General features: G+C 41.7%; 1 protein-coding gene across 1 annotated transcript in view; it reads left to right on the forward strand.

The window, feature by feature from the left end:
- The window catches only part of LOC143822911 (uncharacterized), a 123,037-nt gene that overhangs the window by 19,941 nt on the left and 84,704 nt on the right, over nt 1–18,392 (forward strand). Inside the window, exons 3-8 of the mRNA XM_077308635.1 lie at nt 4,064–4,615; nt 7,976–8,144; nt 8,612–8,828; nt 9,767–9,940; nt 16,820–16,897; nt 17,311–17,319. Of these exons, the coding sequence (XP_077164750.1) occupies nt 4,064–4,615; nt 7,976–8,144; nt 8,612–8,828; nt 9,767–9,940; nt 16,820–16,897; nt 17,311–17,319 (1,199 nt within the window). The remainder of the gene's footprint in view (nt 1–4,063; nt 4,616–7,975; nt 8,145–8,611; nt 8,829–9,766; nt 9,941–16,819; nt 16,898–17,310; nt 17,320–18,392) is intronic.

Consider the following 18,392-nt stretch of genomic DNA (forward strand, 5'->3'; position numbering starts at 1 on the left):
GCTAGCCAAAATACAGCTAGACAAAAAGCTTGGGCATGTATTTTGCTGACACAGAAAACTTAACAGGTTTGGCTGGGTAAAAGCGGAAAAGGTGTTCCACAGCCAAAGTGCCACCACAGACGAGCTCTTCTTGAACAGTGATCCTTTCGTTTTTCTGTAATTACAGTAATGATAACCAAACTGGATGAACCAAGGTTTATCATCTATGGTTTCAAATCAAGGATTTATGGCAGTTCCTGTTTATCGGTAACCATAGTTTGCCCAGTTTGGAAATCACGACGAACTGTGATTAGAGAAAATCAGCGAAGGAGGAGAAAATTGGCATGTGAGGAGGGAACACATTAGCCTGTGTGGTACTCACAACTGCCAAAGCATGACTTGGCTGTGATCTTTTAATCCAAGCTCTAGTGACTTGTGCATGGCCTCGTAATGGCTTTGTGGCTCAGTATATAGCAAAAGGGGCTATGCCGACAGCAGGAAAAATGCAGTAAGCAAGCCAACTAGGGTTGGCCCAGAGAAGAAAAATACTGAAAAAGGAGTACAATATTTTGTCCTCCTGTGATTAATCGTTGCTCGTTGTTTTATTGAAACTTTGTTTCCCTTCCGGCCATTCCCATTACACAGGAAAGACGGCCATTGTTCTGCCAAACAAATAATACTTGCACTGTGTGTTTCTCGTTAGTGATTGCCATATTATCAGTTGACTAAATAAGGGGAAGAATTATGCTTTGCCCTAGTTACTTTACATCATAAAACTAACCAATACTATATAGCGTGCATTATAAACTATGAAAGCGGGCAATAGAAATCATGCAACTCAAGTTTACTAATCATGTTGTCAGTGCCTGAGGGATAAACCACATCTTCATGTCTCCATCAGCACCGGCAGTCACGTTCTCTTTAGTGACTGTTTCCTAAAATTAGTTTTCATAGGCCACCTTCTTCTCCACGTTCTTTGGACTCATTCTTTAGTCTTTTCCAAATCCTAACTCAGTGATGATTTAGAAGAGTCTGGGGTTATGTTGCATCCATAAGCAGTTCTGAAAATGCATGGTCGATAGAATGTGCCCTTATCTGGTCACCATGACTGAAAAAGTGGAACTCTCCTTAAAGAGGGCAGGTTTTTCATCAAATTTGATTTTCATACTTTATTTTATTTTATAATTTAATTTATATCCTGCCTCTCTCGATTAAGTCGTCTCGAAGTGGCTTACAACGATAAAATTTAAAAAAAACATTAAAATCTACAATTACCTCTCCCACCCACCTCTCCTCCCACTCCCCCCACATCTTTCCCACACATCTTGCCTCTCCCATCTACCTATTGCACAACAATATCGAACAACATAAGTCCCCAGATGGCAGTAAAAAAAACAGCAGTTGCCCTCTATCCCAGTGAGCTGTTACAATCATCCAGTGACGCTACTTGCTCTGAAAAATTCAGTTAGGCACAGATCTACCCCACCAGATGTGCAATGCCCAATGTTGGGTAGGACTCCGGTTCGTAACTCCAGGTACTCCCTTTGCCAAATGCCTGGTGGAAGAGCTCAGTCTTACTCACAGACTATTGTTATCTGGCATTCTGCACTTCATGCCTTCCAAGTTCTTATTTTCTATATTTTGTCCTCCGCCTTGCCGAAGGTATATGCTACAAATTAAGTAAATACATTTGGCATAGTTCTTGTTTCCTAAGCCCTAAAGTGTGTTCCCTTTTGAAATTTATAAATACTTTTGCATAAACAGACAGAAACAGTGTTGTGCCCAGTGATTACCAGTTCTTGTCTCTGAAATGTTCTAGTGACATAAAGCCAAACAAGAAAGAAATCTGGGATCTGTACATGCATTTCCCGGTATCACATCTCGTTTGGCCCATACAATCCATTGTAGTGAGGGGCGGTATATAAATCAAATGAATAAATAAATATGTCCCAACATATGTGTGTAGACATGTAATCTTTCCCTTCAAATCAGTGTTCTTGTTTAGTAACCTTGCATGAATAGCCAAAGAAATCTCTAAATAAATACAATTCCTTAGTGCATGTGGGGCATAGGACCTAAAAGTTTTGTGTTAAATAAAGTCTTTACTTACTTGCAGATCATTATTCAGTTCTACTAGTAACCATGGAAACAGTTAATATTCTGAAAATAGACACATTTCAAGATAGGGAAACTTAATTTAAATTAACTATACATTTCTTGTTAATTTAAGTATAATGAAGGTGATTTGTGCTGATGCTGAATTTATTGTAATAGAGTATGCTTATTCTTTTAAGGAGAAAAATTAGAAGCCAATTTATGCATGTTGCTCTGGATCATAACGTCTTGATTCATTTAGAGCAGATAGCCATATTGCCAGCCTGTGCATAGAGATCTAATTAGGAATAATCCATATAGGGACATGAATGCTATTTAAGGGTGTATTACACTTTTGTTTGTGGTTAGACACCAAGGGTTTAGAAAAAACCAAATGTGGTTAGAAATTACCATTTTCTGGTGGTGCTTGTTCATTCAAGGTTACTTGTGGTTTCTTTCCAGTGAACTGGTAAAACCACAAACCACTCTGCAGGGTTTTGAAAGGTCCTGCCCCACGTTATATCTACTGGTTCATTTTGTTTCTCCAAGATGAGTAATATTTATTATGTAATAAAGTCTCATTAATGAAAACAGCAGGGTATTCCCCACATCTGAGAAAGTTCAAGCATAATATAAATGAAAAACTTTATGCAAGTAGTCAAAGAAGTAATAGAGATCTTGTAAAGATTTTGACATGTTTTATGAGCTTGTTAATGACCCAGTGTTCTTTGTAATAATAATTATTATTATTATTATTGATGTGGAACACATCTTCTGGCATGCCCCCTGAGATGGAACTGGGTATGGCTGTGAAGCTGGCAGAGGCGGGGGCCCTAAATCCGGCTGAGGCCACCGTGCGACTCACACAATAGCTGTGGGGTGAGGTGTCACCTGTGAAGCTGGCTGGGGTCACTGTGTGACTGCACAGCTTCTGCGGGGCAAGGCACCGCCTTTGAAGTAAACAGGGGGCTCTGTGCTGCCACGGCATGGCACTCTTCTAGCCAGTCCTGCCCTCTGCAGAGCAGGGCAGGCTGGGGAAGTCCTGTCGCTGCAGTGCCTGGCTTCCTTGGCCGGCTCTGCCCTCTGCAGAGCGGGGACGGCCTGGGAAACGGAGAGGCACTGCAGCCACCAGCGGGGGGCTTCTACGATAGGTATGGGGGAAAGTGTGTTTCTGAGATGGTTGGGGGAAGGAGAGGTAGATGGGAGAGGCAAGATGTGTGGGAAAGGTGTGGGGGGAGTGGGACCAGGAAGGAGAGGTGGGTGGGAGAGGTAAGGGGGAAGTGGGGGGAATGTTATTGTGTGGGGGAGGGAGAGAGGGATTGAGGGGAGAGGGACTAGGTTGGAGAGGCAAGTAGGGAGGGGGAAATGAGAGTGTCTATGTGTGTGTTTGTTGGGGAGGCAGGATCATGGAGTCCCACAGCAGGTATCTTCCATGTACCCTATGATAGTTGGACTCTCACAAGAATTTATTATTTATATACTGCCCTCCAAGACAGCTCTGATGCACGTGGTTGTTTATCATAAAATTTCAGTGGTTGACTAAACAGAAATTTACTGAAAAGCTGAAGACGGTTGGGTGATAAGATATCAGAGATATTGGTCCCAACTGGTATAGCTGTGAACTGTTGTAATCAGTAGGCTTTAATTTGTCAATAGGTTTTACTAATTTTGTTGAAATCTAATGACTATGAACCAACTAAAAGAAGCAGTCAGAGACAGGGGCATGGCGAATACTTTCCTATGGAATCTCCGAGAGTCGGACACAACTGAACGAATAATATAATCATCATCAATCCTGTCCTATATTGGATTGGCTTAACTGAATGCAAACATATTTTATTTTTTTTGTAGCAGTATTATGTTTCTGAAATCTAGGGATTGATCGAAAGTTGGCAGTTTGAAGAAATCACCTTCTAATGAAAATTTCTGCTTTTAAAAGAAACTTAATTTGACATATGTTTTTCTCTCTCTGTCTCTCTCTTATCTAAAGGTTGTCGAACTGCCCCATCAGATTTAGTTTTCATCTTGGATGGTTCCTACAGTGTTGGACCAGAAAACTTTGAAATTGTTAAAAGATGGCTTCTTAATATTACAAGCAATTTTAATATTGGGCCCAAGTTTACTCAGGTTGGAGTAGTTCAGTACAGTGATTACCCTGTCCTTGAGATTCCACTGGGAACACATGACTCCAATGAAAACTTAGTCAGAGAAATGGAATCCATACAGTATTTGGGTGGAAATACAAGAACGGGGAGAGCCATTCAATTTGCCATCGACCATCAATTTGCTAAATCCCCCAGATTCCTTACAAAAATAGCAGTGGTTCTCACTGATGGTAAGTCACAAGATGAAGTCAAAGATGTGGCAGCTGAAGCAAGAAAGAACAAAATCACCTTGTTTGCCATTGGAGTTGGTTCAGAAACTGAAGAGGATGAATTGAGAGCAATTGCCAACAAGCCCTCTTCGAGATATGTTTTCTATGTTGAAGATTATATTGCAATATCCAGAATAAGAGAAGTAATAAAGCAAAAACTCTGTGAAGGTAAATCTGAATGTTCTCTGAAAATATGATGTAGCATATGGATCTATGAATGGATCTATGGATGTGTGTATATATTACATGCCTCAGACATGGTGTTGTATAACTATTTGGCTGTACTGTGATATTTTACAACAGGCTTTCTCAACTGGGGTTTATTGACGGCCTCAGAAGGGTTTCCCAAATGGGTGGGATTAATTTTTAATATAATTTTAAAATTTGTTTAACATTTATCATGTAATATGACCATATATAGTTGTGTCAACCCATTCCCCCCTCTCAAAATGGCCATTGATGGGCCTGGAGGGGGTGGGAAGGGGAGGGGCCCCTGGTAGGCATGTACACAGCTATGCTTCCCAAACATGTTTTGCATGATCACACCACTTCTGGGGTTTCTCAAAGCCTGAAGAATGTTCCAGGAGCTTCTCAATTGTAAAAAAAAAAAGAGAGAAAGGCTGCTTTACAGGTTAAAAGATGAGACCAGTACAGCTGCATTATGTAATTGTACAGGGAAATGTTGTTTTGCAGCAGAACAAAATTCAGGTTTGGAATTGAAGGGGGGGGGATGTATTTGCATGTAAAGCGTAGGAATGAAAGCCATGGACAAGGCAAATGTTGAAATTACCACATCTGCGAATTTCCAAGTCTAGACTAGCTGTTAAGAATCTGGCTGGCTGATTGTCTTCTGGTATTTGCAGCAGCCTCAAGAGCTTATAAGCCAGAATTAACTTCGTGAACCCATCAAGACTTTTCATGCAGTGTCTCCAAGGGGATCAACTCTCAAAACACAAGCAAGGGGTGCTTTTCAAAAACGTGAAGAGTTTTCCCTTCAGTGTTCCTTGAGTGGGAAAGCAAAAGTTCAAGTATTCATTTTTATCACGCTGTAATGAAGTCTTGTGACCGTGTCGAGTATTTATTTCAGTACATGGGTTATGACCCAAAGAACTCCAATGAGTAGTCTGCCCGTCTAGTGTATTTTCACCTCACTTTACCTCTCCAAGGAGCTCAGAATGGCATGAATGGTTCTCCCTTCCCCATTTTATCTTGAGAATAGTTACTTGAGGTACGTTAAGCTGAGCGTGTGTGTCTGATCCATTGGATTGGGGCCTGTTGGTGATGGCAACGTTAAAAACCTTGCTGGGATCGGAAACTAATCTTGTTTCTGGGACTGTGGTCTTTCTGTTCCCTTCTTATCAGTGTGCTGCTTCTTTTTGGGACAAATTTCTCATCTCAGTCCCCTGAGAAGTCTGAGTAATAGAGGTTTTACTGTATATTATGTCAGTGAAAAGAAATTTTGGCACTTGAATTTCTTAAGCTTTTTTAAAAAAACAAAAAACAAAAAAACCCAATCTAGGTTAAGTGCCCAGTATTGTGCTGTATTTTTTTAAAATTAGTATTTGTCCAAGTTTGAATTTTTTTCGCAAGTACATCATACTCTTTTAGAATGAATATGGCTGTGAGTCCATAGCAGGCTCAGTGGATAAGTCAAAACATAACTGGATTACTGCAAATGCACTCCATACCTGCTTTCTATTTTGCTTGATTGTGTGTCTTGCTCGAGATTCTTCTAGTGTTGTAAAAGTGGGACCTCAATGGATCCTTTATGTTCCCCCTATAAGTCTTGCTGACTATTGGCACAGAGGGCTGGAAAGGGCTATTGGGAGTGGGAAAGAGGCATTGAGCTGCTGGCGTTAAGTCTTCAGTTCTTGTTAAGACTAATGTGACTGCTAGGTGACATTGGGAACAGGTAGATGAGCAGTTTTCAAATTTTAGCAACTCAAGCACCTCCATTGAATTTTAAATCTTTTATGGACATTCAAGCCTTGCCATCCTTTCTCACTGGTGCTTTCCATGTGCTGGACAATCCCCTTTTTGAAATTGTGGCAAGCTGTGCATGCCCCATGGAGACCTCTGTTCTCTAGTGGACTCAAAACAAGAGAAGACCATACCATATAATCAAGAAACACAAATTGTTTCTTTGTATATAGAATGGTCTACAAGGCCTGATATATGCTGATTCTAGCAATAGGTTCCTGTTGTGTATGCGAGGGCTGAGCTTGGGGTCTGGAGCAGGATCCAAGCAGCCCCGAAGAACAACCAATGAGCTGTCGGATCCCCACCTGTGGGGCTCAATGAGTTTGAATCAATCAAGCACCGCAAAGCCAATCACGCTTGGCCTAGGGTAATTCAACCTCCTGTATATAAGTGGGGGCTTGTCCAGGCAAGTCTCCAGTCTGCATGGTTGCCTTCAACATGTACCCACTCCTGGAAGCAATAAAGAGCTGCTTCATGCACGACCGCGTCTCACTTATTTCCTAGCGAACCCACTACACAACAGTTCCCCAGCTCCTTCACAGCTGCAAAGGCAATTGGGCAACTTAATCACAGATGTGATAAAGCATCTGGCTAGAGGCTTTTGACTTGTACCAGTCACGTGCCAGTGCTGCAACTCAGGCAATGAAGGAGAAACCAAATATGTGTGATTCAGTGAGCTGCCTTTCAGAGGACACGTAGCTTTTACAACCTGTTACAGATTCATTTAAAATGCTTACAGATCCCATTGGTTCTCACATGCATGAAGCTCTGCATAGAGACTCTCTTCACGTTTGGTAGGAGGTCATTGACATAAGGTGCTTTCACATGCACATACACTTTCAACCCACTTTCAATGAACTTTACTGATAAACACTTAGAAGGATTTTAGTTATATAGAGAGGCAGCTTTTAACTCATTTATTAATTTTAAAGTCTAAATTATATTAATGGTTTATTATTAAATATAGACTTTATTTATTCATAAATGTATTATATTGAATGTTTTAACCGTGTTGTTACCCACCTTGAACCTACTAGGGAAGGACAGGCTATAAAATCATCATCCTCATTTACAAGTGCATGAAAGTGGATTGAAAATGCATTATGTGTGTGAAGGCATCTTTATAGGCAGACATGGGCGGGGAAAAAGCTGCTGACACTTTGCACAGTGTTCAGTAGTATAAACACCAATACCCTGACCCTCAGTGCATTGGCAGTTCTATACTCTGATATTTCATTGAAGTAAAATATCCAATGATGGAATGTACCATTTATATAGCACTTCAAACTGTTTGTGTACATTGTTGCAGCAATGTTAACTCTGTAATGTAAATATTATCTGCGTGTTGTAGATGGCAGTGGGGGTGGGGAGGTCTGCATGAACCAGCTTTCATGACACCATGCTTACTTCTAACTTTTTGATAAAATGTTCCAGTGTGGCCTTGTATCACAGATCCCTACCCTCTGAGGTAAAACGATGGCTACCGGGATAGGGCCTTCTCCCTAGCAGTGCCTCAGTTACTAACCTGTGTGTCTGTTTTCTTTGTAGAATCAGTTTGTCCAACTAGAATTCCTGTTGCCTCTCGGGATGAAAAAGGATTTGATATCCTCTTAGGTTTAGGTGTGAAGAGAAAGGTGAAAAAGAGAATTCAAATCCCATCTACTAATGCAAAAGCATACGAAGTAACTTCAAGTGTTGACTTGTCAGAATTAACCAGGTATTTCTTTTTATTCATTTTTTTAAAAATTTCATTATTAAAGAAAATTACAAAGACAAAGAAAGTGGCAGAGCTGTTAGATATCCCTCCCAATAATCTTGAAATTCTTCTGGTCATCTCTGGTTGACCAAACGAGTCGGTTTCACCATTCACAGTTCTCTTATTTTACACACCCATGCATCCACATGCCGCGCTTCTTGTCTTTCCATCCAGTGGCAATTTGAAGTCCGTGGATGCGTGAAAGAAAAATTATCTTCTTTCTTTTGGTAAGCCTGTTAGTATGATACTTAATAACATTCTTTGAATCTAGAGCAAATTTACATTTAAAAACTATCTGTAGGTATACCCAGACATTTCTTTTTTGGATGGCTAACCAGTTCTAATAAGATGTGGTTTCTTGTCTTGTATGTTGCTTTGTATATTCTCCATCATCAAAATTATTTTTCTTTAAAAAAATTGATTTCTAGGGATGTGTTTCCAGAAGGCCTTCCTCCGTCGTATGTGTTTGTCTCTACTCAGAGGTTCAAAGTCAGAAAAACTTGGGACTTGTGGAGGATATTAAGCTTGGATGGGAGGCCACAGATAGCGGTCACTGTGAATGGAGAGGACAGAACATTGTCCTTTACAACAACAAGCAAAATAAACAGTTCTCAAGTTGTTACTTTCACTGCACCCCGTGTAAAGGTAGAGCACTTCATTTGTAAACTGATGTATTTGTGGCTATTTTGTCTGTTTTAAATGAATAGAGAAATAATTTTTTTGTTATTTTCAGATCTTTTAAGAACTTGAATAAAGATAACCAAATATATGAGCTTTCTGCCAGTTCTCACAGGGTGCACATGTATAAAATTTGGGAAGTGTAGACCAGGAAATAATCCTGTTGTTGGGTAGCAAGTTGCTGCTCATGTTGGACTGTACACAGGAGGCTCAGAGGCAATTACCTAATGCTATGTTTTGCAAACTCACCATCCTCTTACTTTACAAAGTGATGCCAGAAAACTAAGCAGAATTATTAAACAATTGCCCAGCAGTTTTGTGGAGCCCCACCAGTTTGCTGGAGCCCCACCATCAAGGTCACAGCCCTGACGCTGAGGGCCAGGGAAGCCAGCGGTGCAGAGCCCACTAATGTAGCGCTTACCCTCCCCTGGTGCGGAGCACAACTCCAACCCCACCAGCTGCTGCCTGCTCATCCCACTGGTATGTCTACCACACACCTCCCCGCCCTACCACTGCGCCCACATGCTGGCTATCCCCCCACACCCCTTGCTAGCTACCTTTCTAGCGCCCGCTGCATTCTTAACTGCAGCAGGCTTATTTACTAGTTCTGTTATAAAGAAGGAAGAGGTTAATGGACTATCTAAACTGGGACTATCCCAGACAAGCAGGGAAGCTGAAACCTGTCATATAGTTCAGCTACATGTACCAGTAGGAAAAATCCCCAAATGAGTGTTGAGTTGTTCTCCAGTGAATGTCTTGACACAAATTGTGAGTCTTTTCTTTTTGCATGAAGCTACTTAGTCACCAAATTGATTGATGAGTGTAATGATGGCCAGTAAATTTTGCAAAAGAAGCCTTGTTAGTTTCCTTTAAATGTAGAACTAATTAATCCCTCATTTGTCTAGATTTTGTTTGATGGAGGCTGGCATCAAATACGTCTCTTAGTAACAGAAGCAGATGTGACACTGTACATTGATGATCAAGAGGCTGAAATGAAGACATTGCATCCTGTTTTAGGAATTTATATCAGTGGACTAACTCAAATAGGAAAATATTCTGGGAAAGAGGAGACTGTTCAAGTAAGTGTGTGTCCATTGTCTAGGTAGCTCTCAATTAGATTTACAGCCTGATCCTCAATGCAGTTACTTGGAACTTGATTGGCTAGGTGTGGAAGGAATTACTAAGACTTAGATTTGCGGTCTTAAGTTATATTTATGGTAGAATTGGAGATGGTTTCTCTGACTGCGGTGTGTTCTGTCCGAGGTATGGTGCACTTGCATTTGAAAGGATATATTCAATAGGTAAAAATAATTCACCTTTGTTACTATAGGTAATGTTTTATTATTAAATACTAAAAATTATATTACAATATGCAAGGTGGGAATTTGAAACCTGTATATGGGAGAGATTTCAGGTTTTTTTTGTTTTCTACTTCTGATGGCGTAGCTTATCGCACTCACTAACCAGGATTTTGAGTCTTCAGTGAGCTCCTTACACCTGCATTCATACAAGACAGATAACCAGGGCCTTTTTGCACGGGGATCTTTGTTGCAAATTGGTCACTGAATGAAAAATCGCCATTTAAAATAGTGGAATTCGTCGTTATGCATACCTGCCTTTGTAGTGGAATCAGTTGCGTTTTTTAGCGTTTCCCACAGGCTTCCGGTCTCGGCAGAAATCGCTAGAAAGGAAGCGCTATTGCCAAGCTCGTCCCGCCCCTGGCCGTCAAGCAGCCAATGGGCAGCCGTTAGCATGCTCCCAAACAGCCCCTTTCCCTTTAAGGAAGATTTAAAAAAAAAAACAAAAAACAGACCCATTGTAACGAATCTGGGTAGATTCGTTGCAACGGAGAGACCCATCCAGCTGCCTGGGGTGTTTGAGCTGTCGTTTGATCGTTTGATCGTTAACACGCTGGCTCAGAGTGAAAAAAAAAAAATCCCCCCCCTCTCACGGGCCCGATTTTCGGCTGAATGGAATGTGTGAAATGTGTGTGCTTAGTGACTGAAGGGGAGGGACTGAAGCCGGGAAGCCTCTGTTTGAGCTGTCATTTGATCGTGGCCACGCTGCCTCCGAGTGGGGGAAAAAAATCCCCCCTCCCCCCCCCTCACGGGCGCGATTTTCAGCCGAAACAGTGTGAAAAATAAAGGGAAAATACATCAGCAAACGGGCTTCTGCGGGCTTCTTGTGCTTAGTGACTGTAAACAGCTCTGAGGAGGGACTGCAGCCTGGGACTGCAGCCTGGGAAGCCTCACTGGCTAAACGGAGGCTCGCCGGAGCGTTGATCTCCACTCGCTCGGGGGAAAAAAAATGGCGATCGCTTCGCCGGAAGTTTGGAGGACAGGCTCAGGAGGAGGGACTTTGAAGAAACCGCAACAATGTTAACGCACAGGTCTTTATCGCTATTGTTGCAGATTGGTTGCAGGAGTGTATCGCTTTCCGGAGGGTGAATCCACTTTTTGGGATTCCCCTGAAAGCGCTACAACGAAGCGCTTTTTGCTGGTCGGTTTCAGGAGTGTTGCAGATTGTCTACGACGTCGTGCGTTAAGGCAAATTAGTAGCGTTTTCAATTAGCAACCATTGTGCTATTTTGAAGCCGTGCAAAAAGCCCCTCAGAATTACTGCTTAACCCCAACTTCCTGTGTGGAGGGCATGGAGGCAGCTGTGTGAATGGGTGAAAGACTGAAAACTCTTCCACATAGGTCATTTGTCCCTGATTCAATGCTATTGGGAAGCATTTCTTCCCACTTCCCCACAGCTCTGTGGTGCTTCTGTGTGCCTCCAGGGTATTCATCAGCTATTCTGTGATCATTCTCAAATCTTTGCTACTAGGATTTGGGAAAGACCACAGCAAAACCTGCATGGCTGTCGTGTGGATGAGGGAGGTTTCGATTTTCCTGGTTCCATGCAGACAGCAGCCATTTTCTTTGCCCCTGTCCATGTATTGGCCCCCTGCCACTGGAGGGCTTTTAAATTATTTGTTCTATATTTTCTGATTAAAATCTGTGAGGTTCTCTCAATTCTTAAGTTTCCTTTAAAAAAGTCTGTAATTGATTTCATCACACAAATGTTCCTTTGACTTTATATCTCATAAGGAAAGAGACTGGATTTCTTTTTATACAAAAAACCCCTGGGAATTCAAAGAATCTGATACACATATTGAGATTTTTTTAAAATCTGAAAACTTCCTGCTGTCATGGTTTGAGAGGCTACTGGACAATTGGGGCAGGGAAAATGTGGGGAAACATGCCATTTGCTGCTGTATTGTATTGGCAGCTGAAGCTGCAACTGGAAACCACAGAACACTTCCCTGTATGGAAAACATCTAGCTTTATGCATATTATTTTCTTTACTGTATCTGTATAAAGCACTTGATCAGCCTTTCTCAACTTTTTACCATTGAGAACCCCCTGAAACATTCTTCAGGCTTAAAGAAATGCCAAAAGTGGCATGGTTGTGCAGAATATGGTTGGGAAGCATAGCTGTCTCCTTACCCACCTGAGGCCCCTCCCCTTCCCATCCCCTTCAGACCCATCGTTGGCCATTTTGGGAGGATGTTTGACAGATTTTAAAAATACATTAAAATTAATTAACTCCCACCCATTTGGGAAACCCCTCCAGGGCCGACAGGAACCCCCCCCCCCCCCCGTACTAGGTAAAATTTGAATAGACTTGTTCAAAGCAAATATGCATGGGCATTGCTAAATTGTGGAATTGTCAACATTTTCCTAGAAATCTGGGGTTATTTTTTTAAAAGAATATAATGTTAAACAGAAGAGGAAGAGTTGTAATCAACTGTTCTGTATTCCTTTTATTGGCTTTGGCAGCATTTCAAAAGATTAATCTATAATAGTCAATTGTCTTTTTTTTCCTGATGTTTCTCTGCTTTACTTGTCTATGTAATGCATGGAATTTTTCATGGCTGTGTTCAAGAATGCCAGATTTTATCCTCTGCAAGGATGTGTTTGAACTAATTTTGAGAAACATGTAGCCCTTTCTGTCTGCCTTGTTGTGTTTTGTTGCAAAAGTCAAGCACAATTTGCAGTTTTACAAGCAATATTAATTAGCAGCTTGTATTGTGAAATGGGTTACAGTACATAAGATGTTCCAACAGACTGCAATGGGTATTTCTGATTATAAGAATATAAGAAGAGTCAGGCTTGATCAGACCAAATACCAATCAAGTCCAGTGTCACACAAACTTCTATTTGTATTAAACATGACCATGAAATAAGTTAGTCAGCATGATTCATTCACTTTGGGCAACATAAAGCACACAGACCTCAGACTGAGAGGGAGGAGATTTCCTCCACCCTTGTTCTCTTTCTTGCTTCAAAGCAAGAGGCAATGTGTCCACCTTGACCTCTTTCTCTTTGCCTTATACACTCTTTCTCTTTGTCCATACTGAGGCCAGCCCCTTTGGAAGTTCAAATCTTGTGGAGCTCCCTTTGGATCTGAGTAATTCCTGTGGAAAGTTGCCACTGCCTTCACATTTCCTTGTTTCCCTACCCCTGGCTCATGCCTGCTTCCCTGCTGATTGTGAGGTAGTGAGCCCTTAAAGCAGCGGTCCGCAACCTTTTGGCTGCCGCGGACCGCTGCTCCAGAGTGGGGGGAGAGGACGGCCTGGGGGCCCGTGCACGTGCGGCAGCCCCAGCGCAAACGCGTGAAACTGTTTTACGCCGCATCAGACCATTGGAATCAGATCTCCAGGGTCTCAGGCAGAGGGTCTTTTATGCCACCTCCTACTCAGTCCTTTTAACTCAAGAGGTTGGAAATTGAATCTGGGGCCTTCTGCATGTTTAGTGTATGCTCTTCCACTGAGCAGTGGACCCATCTCTATGTATGAGGCCATGGAGAACTGTTGTCAGTCTGAGTAGATGGGACTAGACTATCTAGATTAGCGATCCCCAACCTGTGGGCTGCGGACCACATGTGGTCCTTCGACTAATTGGAGGTGGGCCCCAAAGGACGCCTTCTCCCTCCCCCCCGGCCCTTTACTTCATCCCCCCCCAGCCCTTTACAACACACTTCATTGTTGTGGTGTGTCTGTATCTTATTTTGAAGGGACGTTTAAACATTACCATAGTGATCAGAGAGCGCTAGGGCAGTGGTTGAGAGTAAACTACCCCCCCCCACCGGGCCTCAGTAAAAGGCGTTGAGTGGTCCCCAGTGATAAAAAGGTTGGGGACCACTGATCTAGATGAATGATGTGATTCATATAAGGTCACTTCTTAAGGCAATTCCTTCATCAGTCAAAGATGGAGCATGAATCACAACAATAACATGGAGCATAGAGATTATTTTGCCATCAAAGGGCAACTGGAAAGTTAGCCAGTACAGTTCATTGTCAGACTCCTATCATGTTACTTCTCTGCTGCCTGTACAGTAAATGGAATAGGGTGTTTTTTAAACTTTTTTGATTTCCCATTTCGAATGGAATTCTCTCTTTTCTATCAAATCCCAGGAATCAGTTAACATTCTGATGTGGAGGCTGAGCACTTTTGAAAGCAAAAAACATACACCCCTCCTCCTTGGGAGATTAGGCAATCTGTGTGTTCCTGGAATTTAGTATAGTTTGTGTTGGATGGGGCTACACACTCCCTTCAAATTCAGGGTGACAGATGAAGGGTGCTCTTGGATCTCATAGGGTTCCCAAGTATCTCTTAGGGTTCCAAGAAGCTGTTTCATTGTGTTAAGCTGGTTTATTACCCGTGCCTTTTCCTGGCTGTTTGGTCACGGTAATTCATATCTAATGATATCTAAATTAGATTACAGTAAAGATCTTTTCAAAAGAGTTGCCTTCAAAAAGTATTCAAAAGCTACATTTGCTTCAAAATGCTGTTGCCACAGTGTGGACTGGACTGGATAACATTTCCACTGGTTTCCAGTTGGCTTCTAGGAACTATGAAGTGTGGGATTGATGTCTAAAGCTCTCGGTGATCTGGGTCCTGGATACATTAAAGGTCGCCTTTTATGTGAGCCTTCCTAACTTAACACTTTTTTCAGGAACCTTTTTGCATATTTCCCCCCAGCATCCCTGGTGCGGCGGTAAGAAATTTATTGAATTCTTTTGTCAAGGAAGTTCTATTTGCTCCAACTTCAGCTGCCAGGAAAATGCTGTCTTGGCATTTAATATTTAATGTGTAGTTGTGGCTGTAGTTCTCAATTAAGTTTTATAGCTAATTTGAATCTTACTCTTTGCTTTTCATATTTTTCTAAATTTTTACTTTTTTTTACTTAACTTGTTTTGTTTGGTCATGAGCAGCCTCGAATTCTTTTTCTTGGATAGGGAAAAGAAGTGCTTTAACAAATGCATTAAATCTGGCATAGTTGATGATGACCTTTGCGTTGCACTACTTGGCTAAATTCAATTATTCAGCTGTGTTTTTCTATTTCATAAATTAAATGTAATTACTAGTATTCCTATAATAACTTTACATTAGGGCTACTTTGATGTAAAGGTATAAAACCTGCCACTGCCTCCATATTCCATTGTGAGGGCTAAGGTAGAAAAATGGTCAAAGCTGTGATTTTTGTCATTACAGCCAGATTATGTTCTGTGGGCCTGCCTTACTTTTGACCTCTGGGATTTAATGGAGGCATGTCTTCTGCCATTTCTGATGCCCCCACCCCTGCTCACATAGTAAGCATTTAGGATGACCTTTATGCAAACCATCCCCTAAAACTACGAATAAACCCCGACTGTGTCTGCACAAGGGTTTTGTCTCGGATTTCCATTTGCATAGGGTCGAGTTATTTCTCCATTTCCACATTGAAATTCCCCCTTTCAGGTGCAGACCCAGTTTGCCACCTCAGTTTCCCCACCCCAAGGGAATCCTCTGTAATCCGGTTTTCAGGTTTTGTACTGGGAGCTAACAAGGGATGAGTCAGGGCTGGCCAGTGTGGAAACGTTGAAATTCCACCTTTTCCAGTCTTTGTCCAACATTGTTCTCATGCCCCTGTAACATCACTTTTGTTGACAACTCTCCCAACTTCCCCTACCTTTAAAAATAAATGGCTGGTTGTGTTACTAAGCAATTCCAGCATAACTTGTGTGTGTTTGTTGTGATGCTCCAGCTGGCTGGGAGGCTTGCCTTTAGAACAGTGTTCTGTTCCAAGGCTCTAGCTGGCCAATGGGGGGCACACTCTAAAGGCAAGCCTCCTGGTCAGCAGGACAGATCAACGGGGAGGCTCACTTACACAGCGTGCCTCCTCTTTGTAGACCCAAGCCTCGGCTTGCCAAAGAGGAGATGCGTGGCAGTGGGTGGGATGGGGGAAACTTATTTTCTATACTGGAATTGTGTTACAATGCTATTCTAGTATAGGAAAATTGCCCCCCCCCATGCCACCACACACCTCCTTTTCACTGCCTGGAGCATCAGGTCAGCAAGAGGAGGCAAATGGCAGTGGGTCAGGACAAAATGATTTTCCTATACTGGAATAGCATTGTAACATGATTGGGGTGATTTAAAACAACTTCAGACTTGGAAGGGGGAAGCAGTTAGAGGCAACAAGATGGTGCTTGCAGATGATTGGGTGTTTTTGTCATGTGACAAAGATTGAGAAGTTAAAAAAAGGCTGGTGGAAAGTTTCCACTTCCTGTCAGGCAAACAGATGGCAAAGGGGGCGACCCCCCCCCCCCAGTGTGGAGTGGAAATGGTCTGGGGTGCAATCCCAGACTTTAAAAACAGGAAGCATCTCAGGGCTCTCTCAGCCTCACCCACCTCACGGGATGTCTGTTATGGGGAGAGGAAAGGGAAGGCGACTGTAAGCTGCTTTGAGACTCCTTTGGGTAGGGAAAAGCGGCATATAAGAATCAACTCTTCTTCTTCTTCTTCTTCTTCTTCAGCAGCATGGGGCACTCTGGTTGACAATTTGTTCTTCTGCCTCCTATCAAGACATTTTAATTAACCCTATCATAAGCTGTTATCTAATGAGTTCATAATCCTTTTTTTAAACAGTTTGATTTGCAAAAGCTGAGGATCTACTGTGACCCAGAGCAAAACAACCGGGAAACAGCCTGTGAGATACCTGGCTTTGTGAGTATGGAGAAATGGTGTTCTAAGGATTGTTGAATACTCCTTAATGATACTTAAATACGGGAGGAGGGAGGGCCTGTAAATAACTTATTTTTTTTTAAAGAATATGTGCCCTAATTGTGTATAGTATGAACAATCTGTCTAGCCATTCTAAAAATGTAAGCTGCTTTTACTCAAACAGCGTGCATAGAAATGCCATTAGATGGGATCTTTCTTGGTTACTTTTTACTGTGAAAAGATGTTGGACTTCCTTTTCTGGAAATATTAAAATAGTCCCTGAAACATCTGTAACAATACTTGATTCTGGCTGGTTGAATAGTGCAGGCTTTCTATTGTGTGCATATTTAATTGAATCCAAACATACTTTTCATAGCCTTTCTAAATTTGTGAACATTGTTTGTCTTTTATTCCAGAATGGAGAGGTATGCAAAAGCACTTCTATTCATACTGACTTTAAGGTAGTATTTATCTTTCTTTTTTCTTTTCCTTTGTAAGTCCCACATCACTCCATCAAGTAAGAACTTGCTATTTTGCTTGGGGAAGTGAATTCTTCCTAAAAAAAAGATATTTGTGTTATTGGGCATGGAATCTCTTTAAAAGACTAAGTAGTATTATGAAACTCTTATTGGATTGCATTATTTTGCATTAAATTTGACATACAAGCTGTACTCCATTACTCAGAATTAAAATATTTTCATGGGTAGTGGTATTTAGTTCATGTGGTATTGAAATTGAACTGTTGATGTAGGAGAGAAAAGATCTAAATACTTCAGGGGAATGATATTTTTGTTTTTATGCCAAGTTTTATACTTATGAATAAGATTTTTGTTACCAATTGCTGAGTATATTCCAGTGGATACACACTAATTATAATACTGGAATTGGAGTAGAAAATGGATTGGATTCCACAGAGATTTTCTACAAACTGAAGGTTCCCCCTCTTGCCTATTTCCCTTTCCTGCAGACCCCTTCCTCACATGTTCATGGGGGTCCCAATTCCCTCAAGAACAGCATTTGGAGGAGCCTTTTGGACTGTAGTGGGATGAGGAAACAGGAGAGGAGTTCCCTGCTGTCTACAGTAATTTTCTGTGATTCCATGCCTATGTCCAAAATTTCTGGTGGAAAAATACAAGGCACAATTCCATGAAGCATGATAGTATGTCTTCCTTAGGAGAAAGGGAGCTTTTTTTCATCCACTCATGCTTTTGTTTTAGAAGTGGAGTCTTAAAACTCTGAAAGAAACATGAGCTGAATCCCCCTCCGTTTGAATATGGCCCCACTGTGTGAATTTTTGATCTGCGCTTTGGGACTATTGCTCAGATCCAGATTGCTTTAAAGGAAAAAGAAATACTGATTGTTTCTGCATGAATCACCATTCTGGGCTTGCTGACTCTAAAGATGAGCAATTCTGCTTAGCACTGGAAGTGACTGGATGATCCATTTGCCCCTGATCCCTATCTGCTCTTAGCAGAGACTGCTTGGAAGAAAGTAGAGG

This window comes from Paroedura picta, chromosome 1 (assembly GCF_049243985.1).
Source record: "Paroedura picta isolate Pp20150507F chromosome 1, Ppicta_v3.0, whole genome shotgun sequence".
NCBI lineage: Eukaryota > Metazoa > Chordata > Lepidosauria > Squamata > Gekkonidae > Paroedura > Paroedura picta.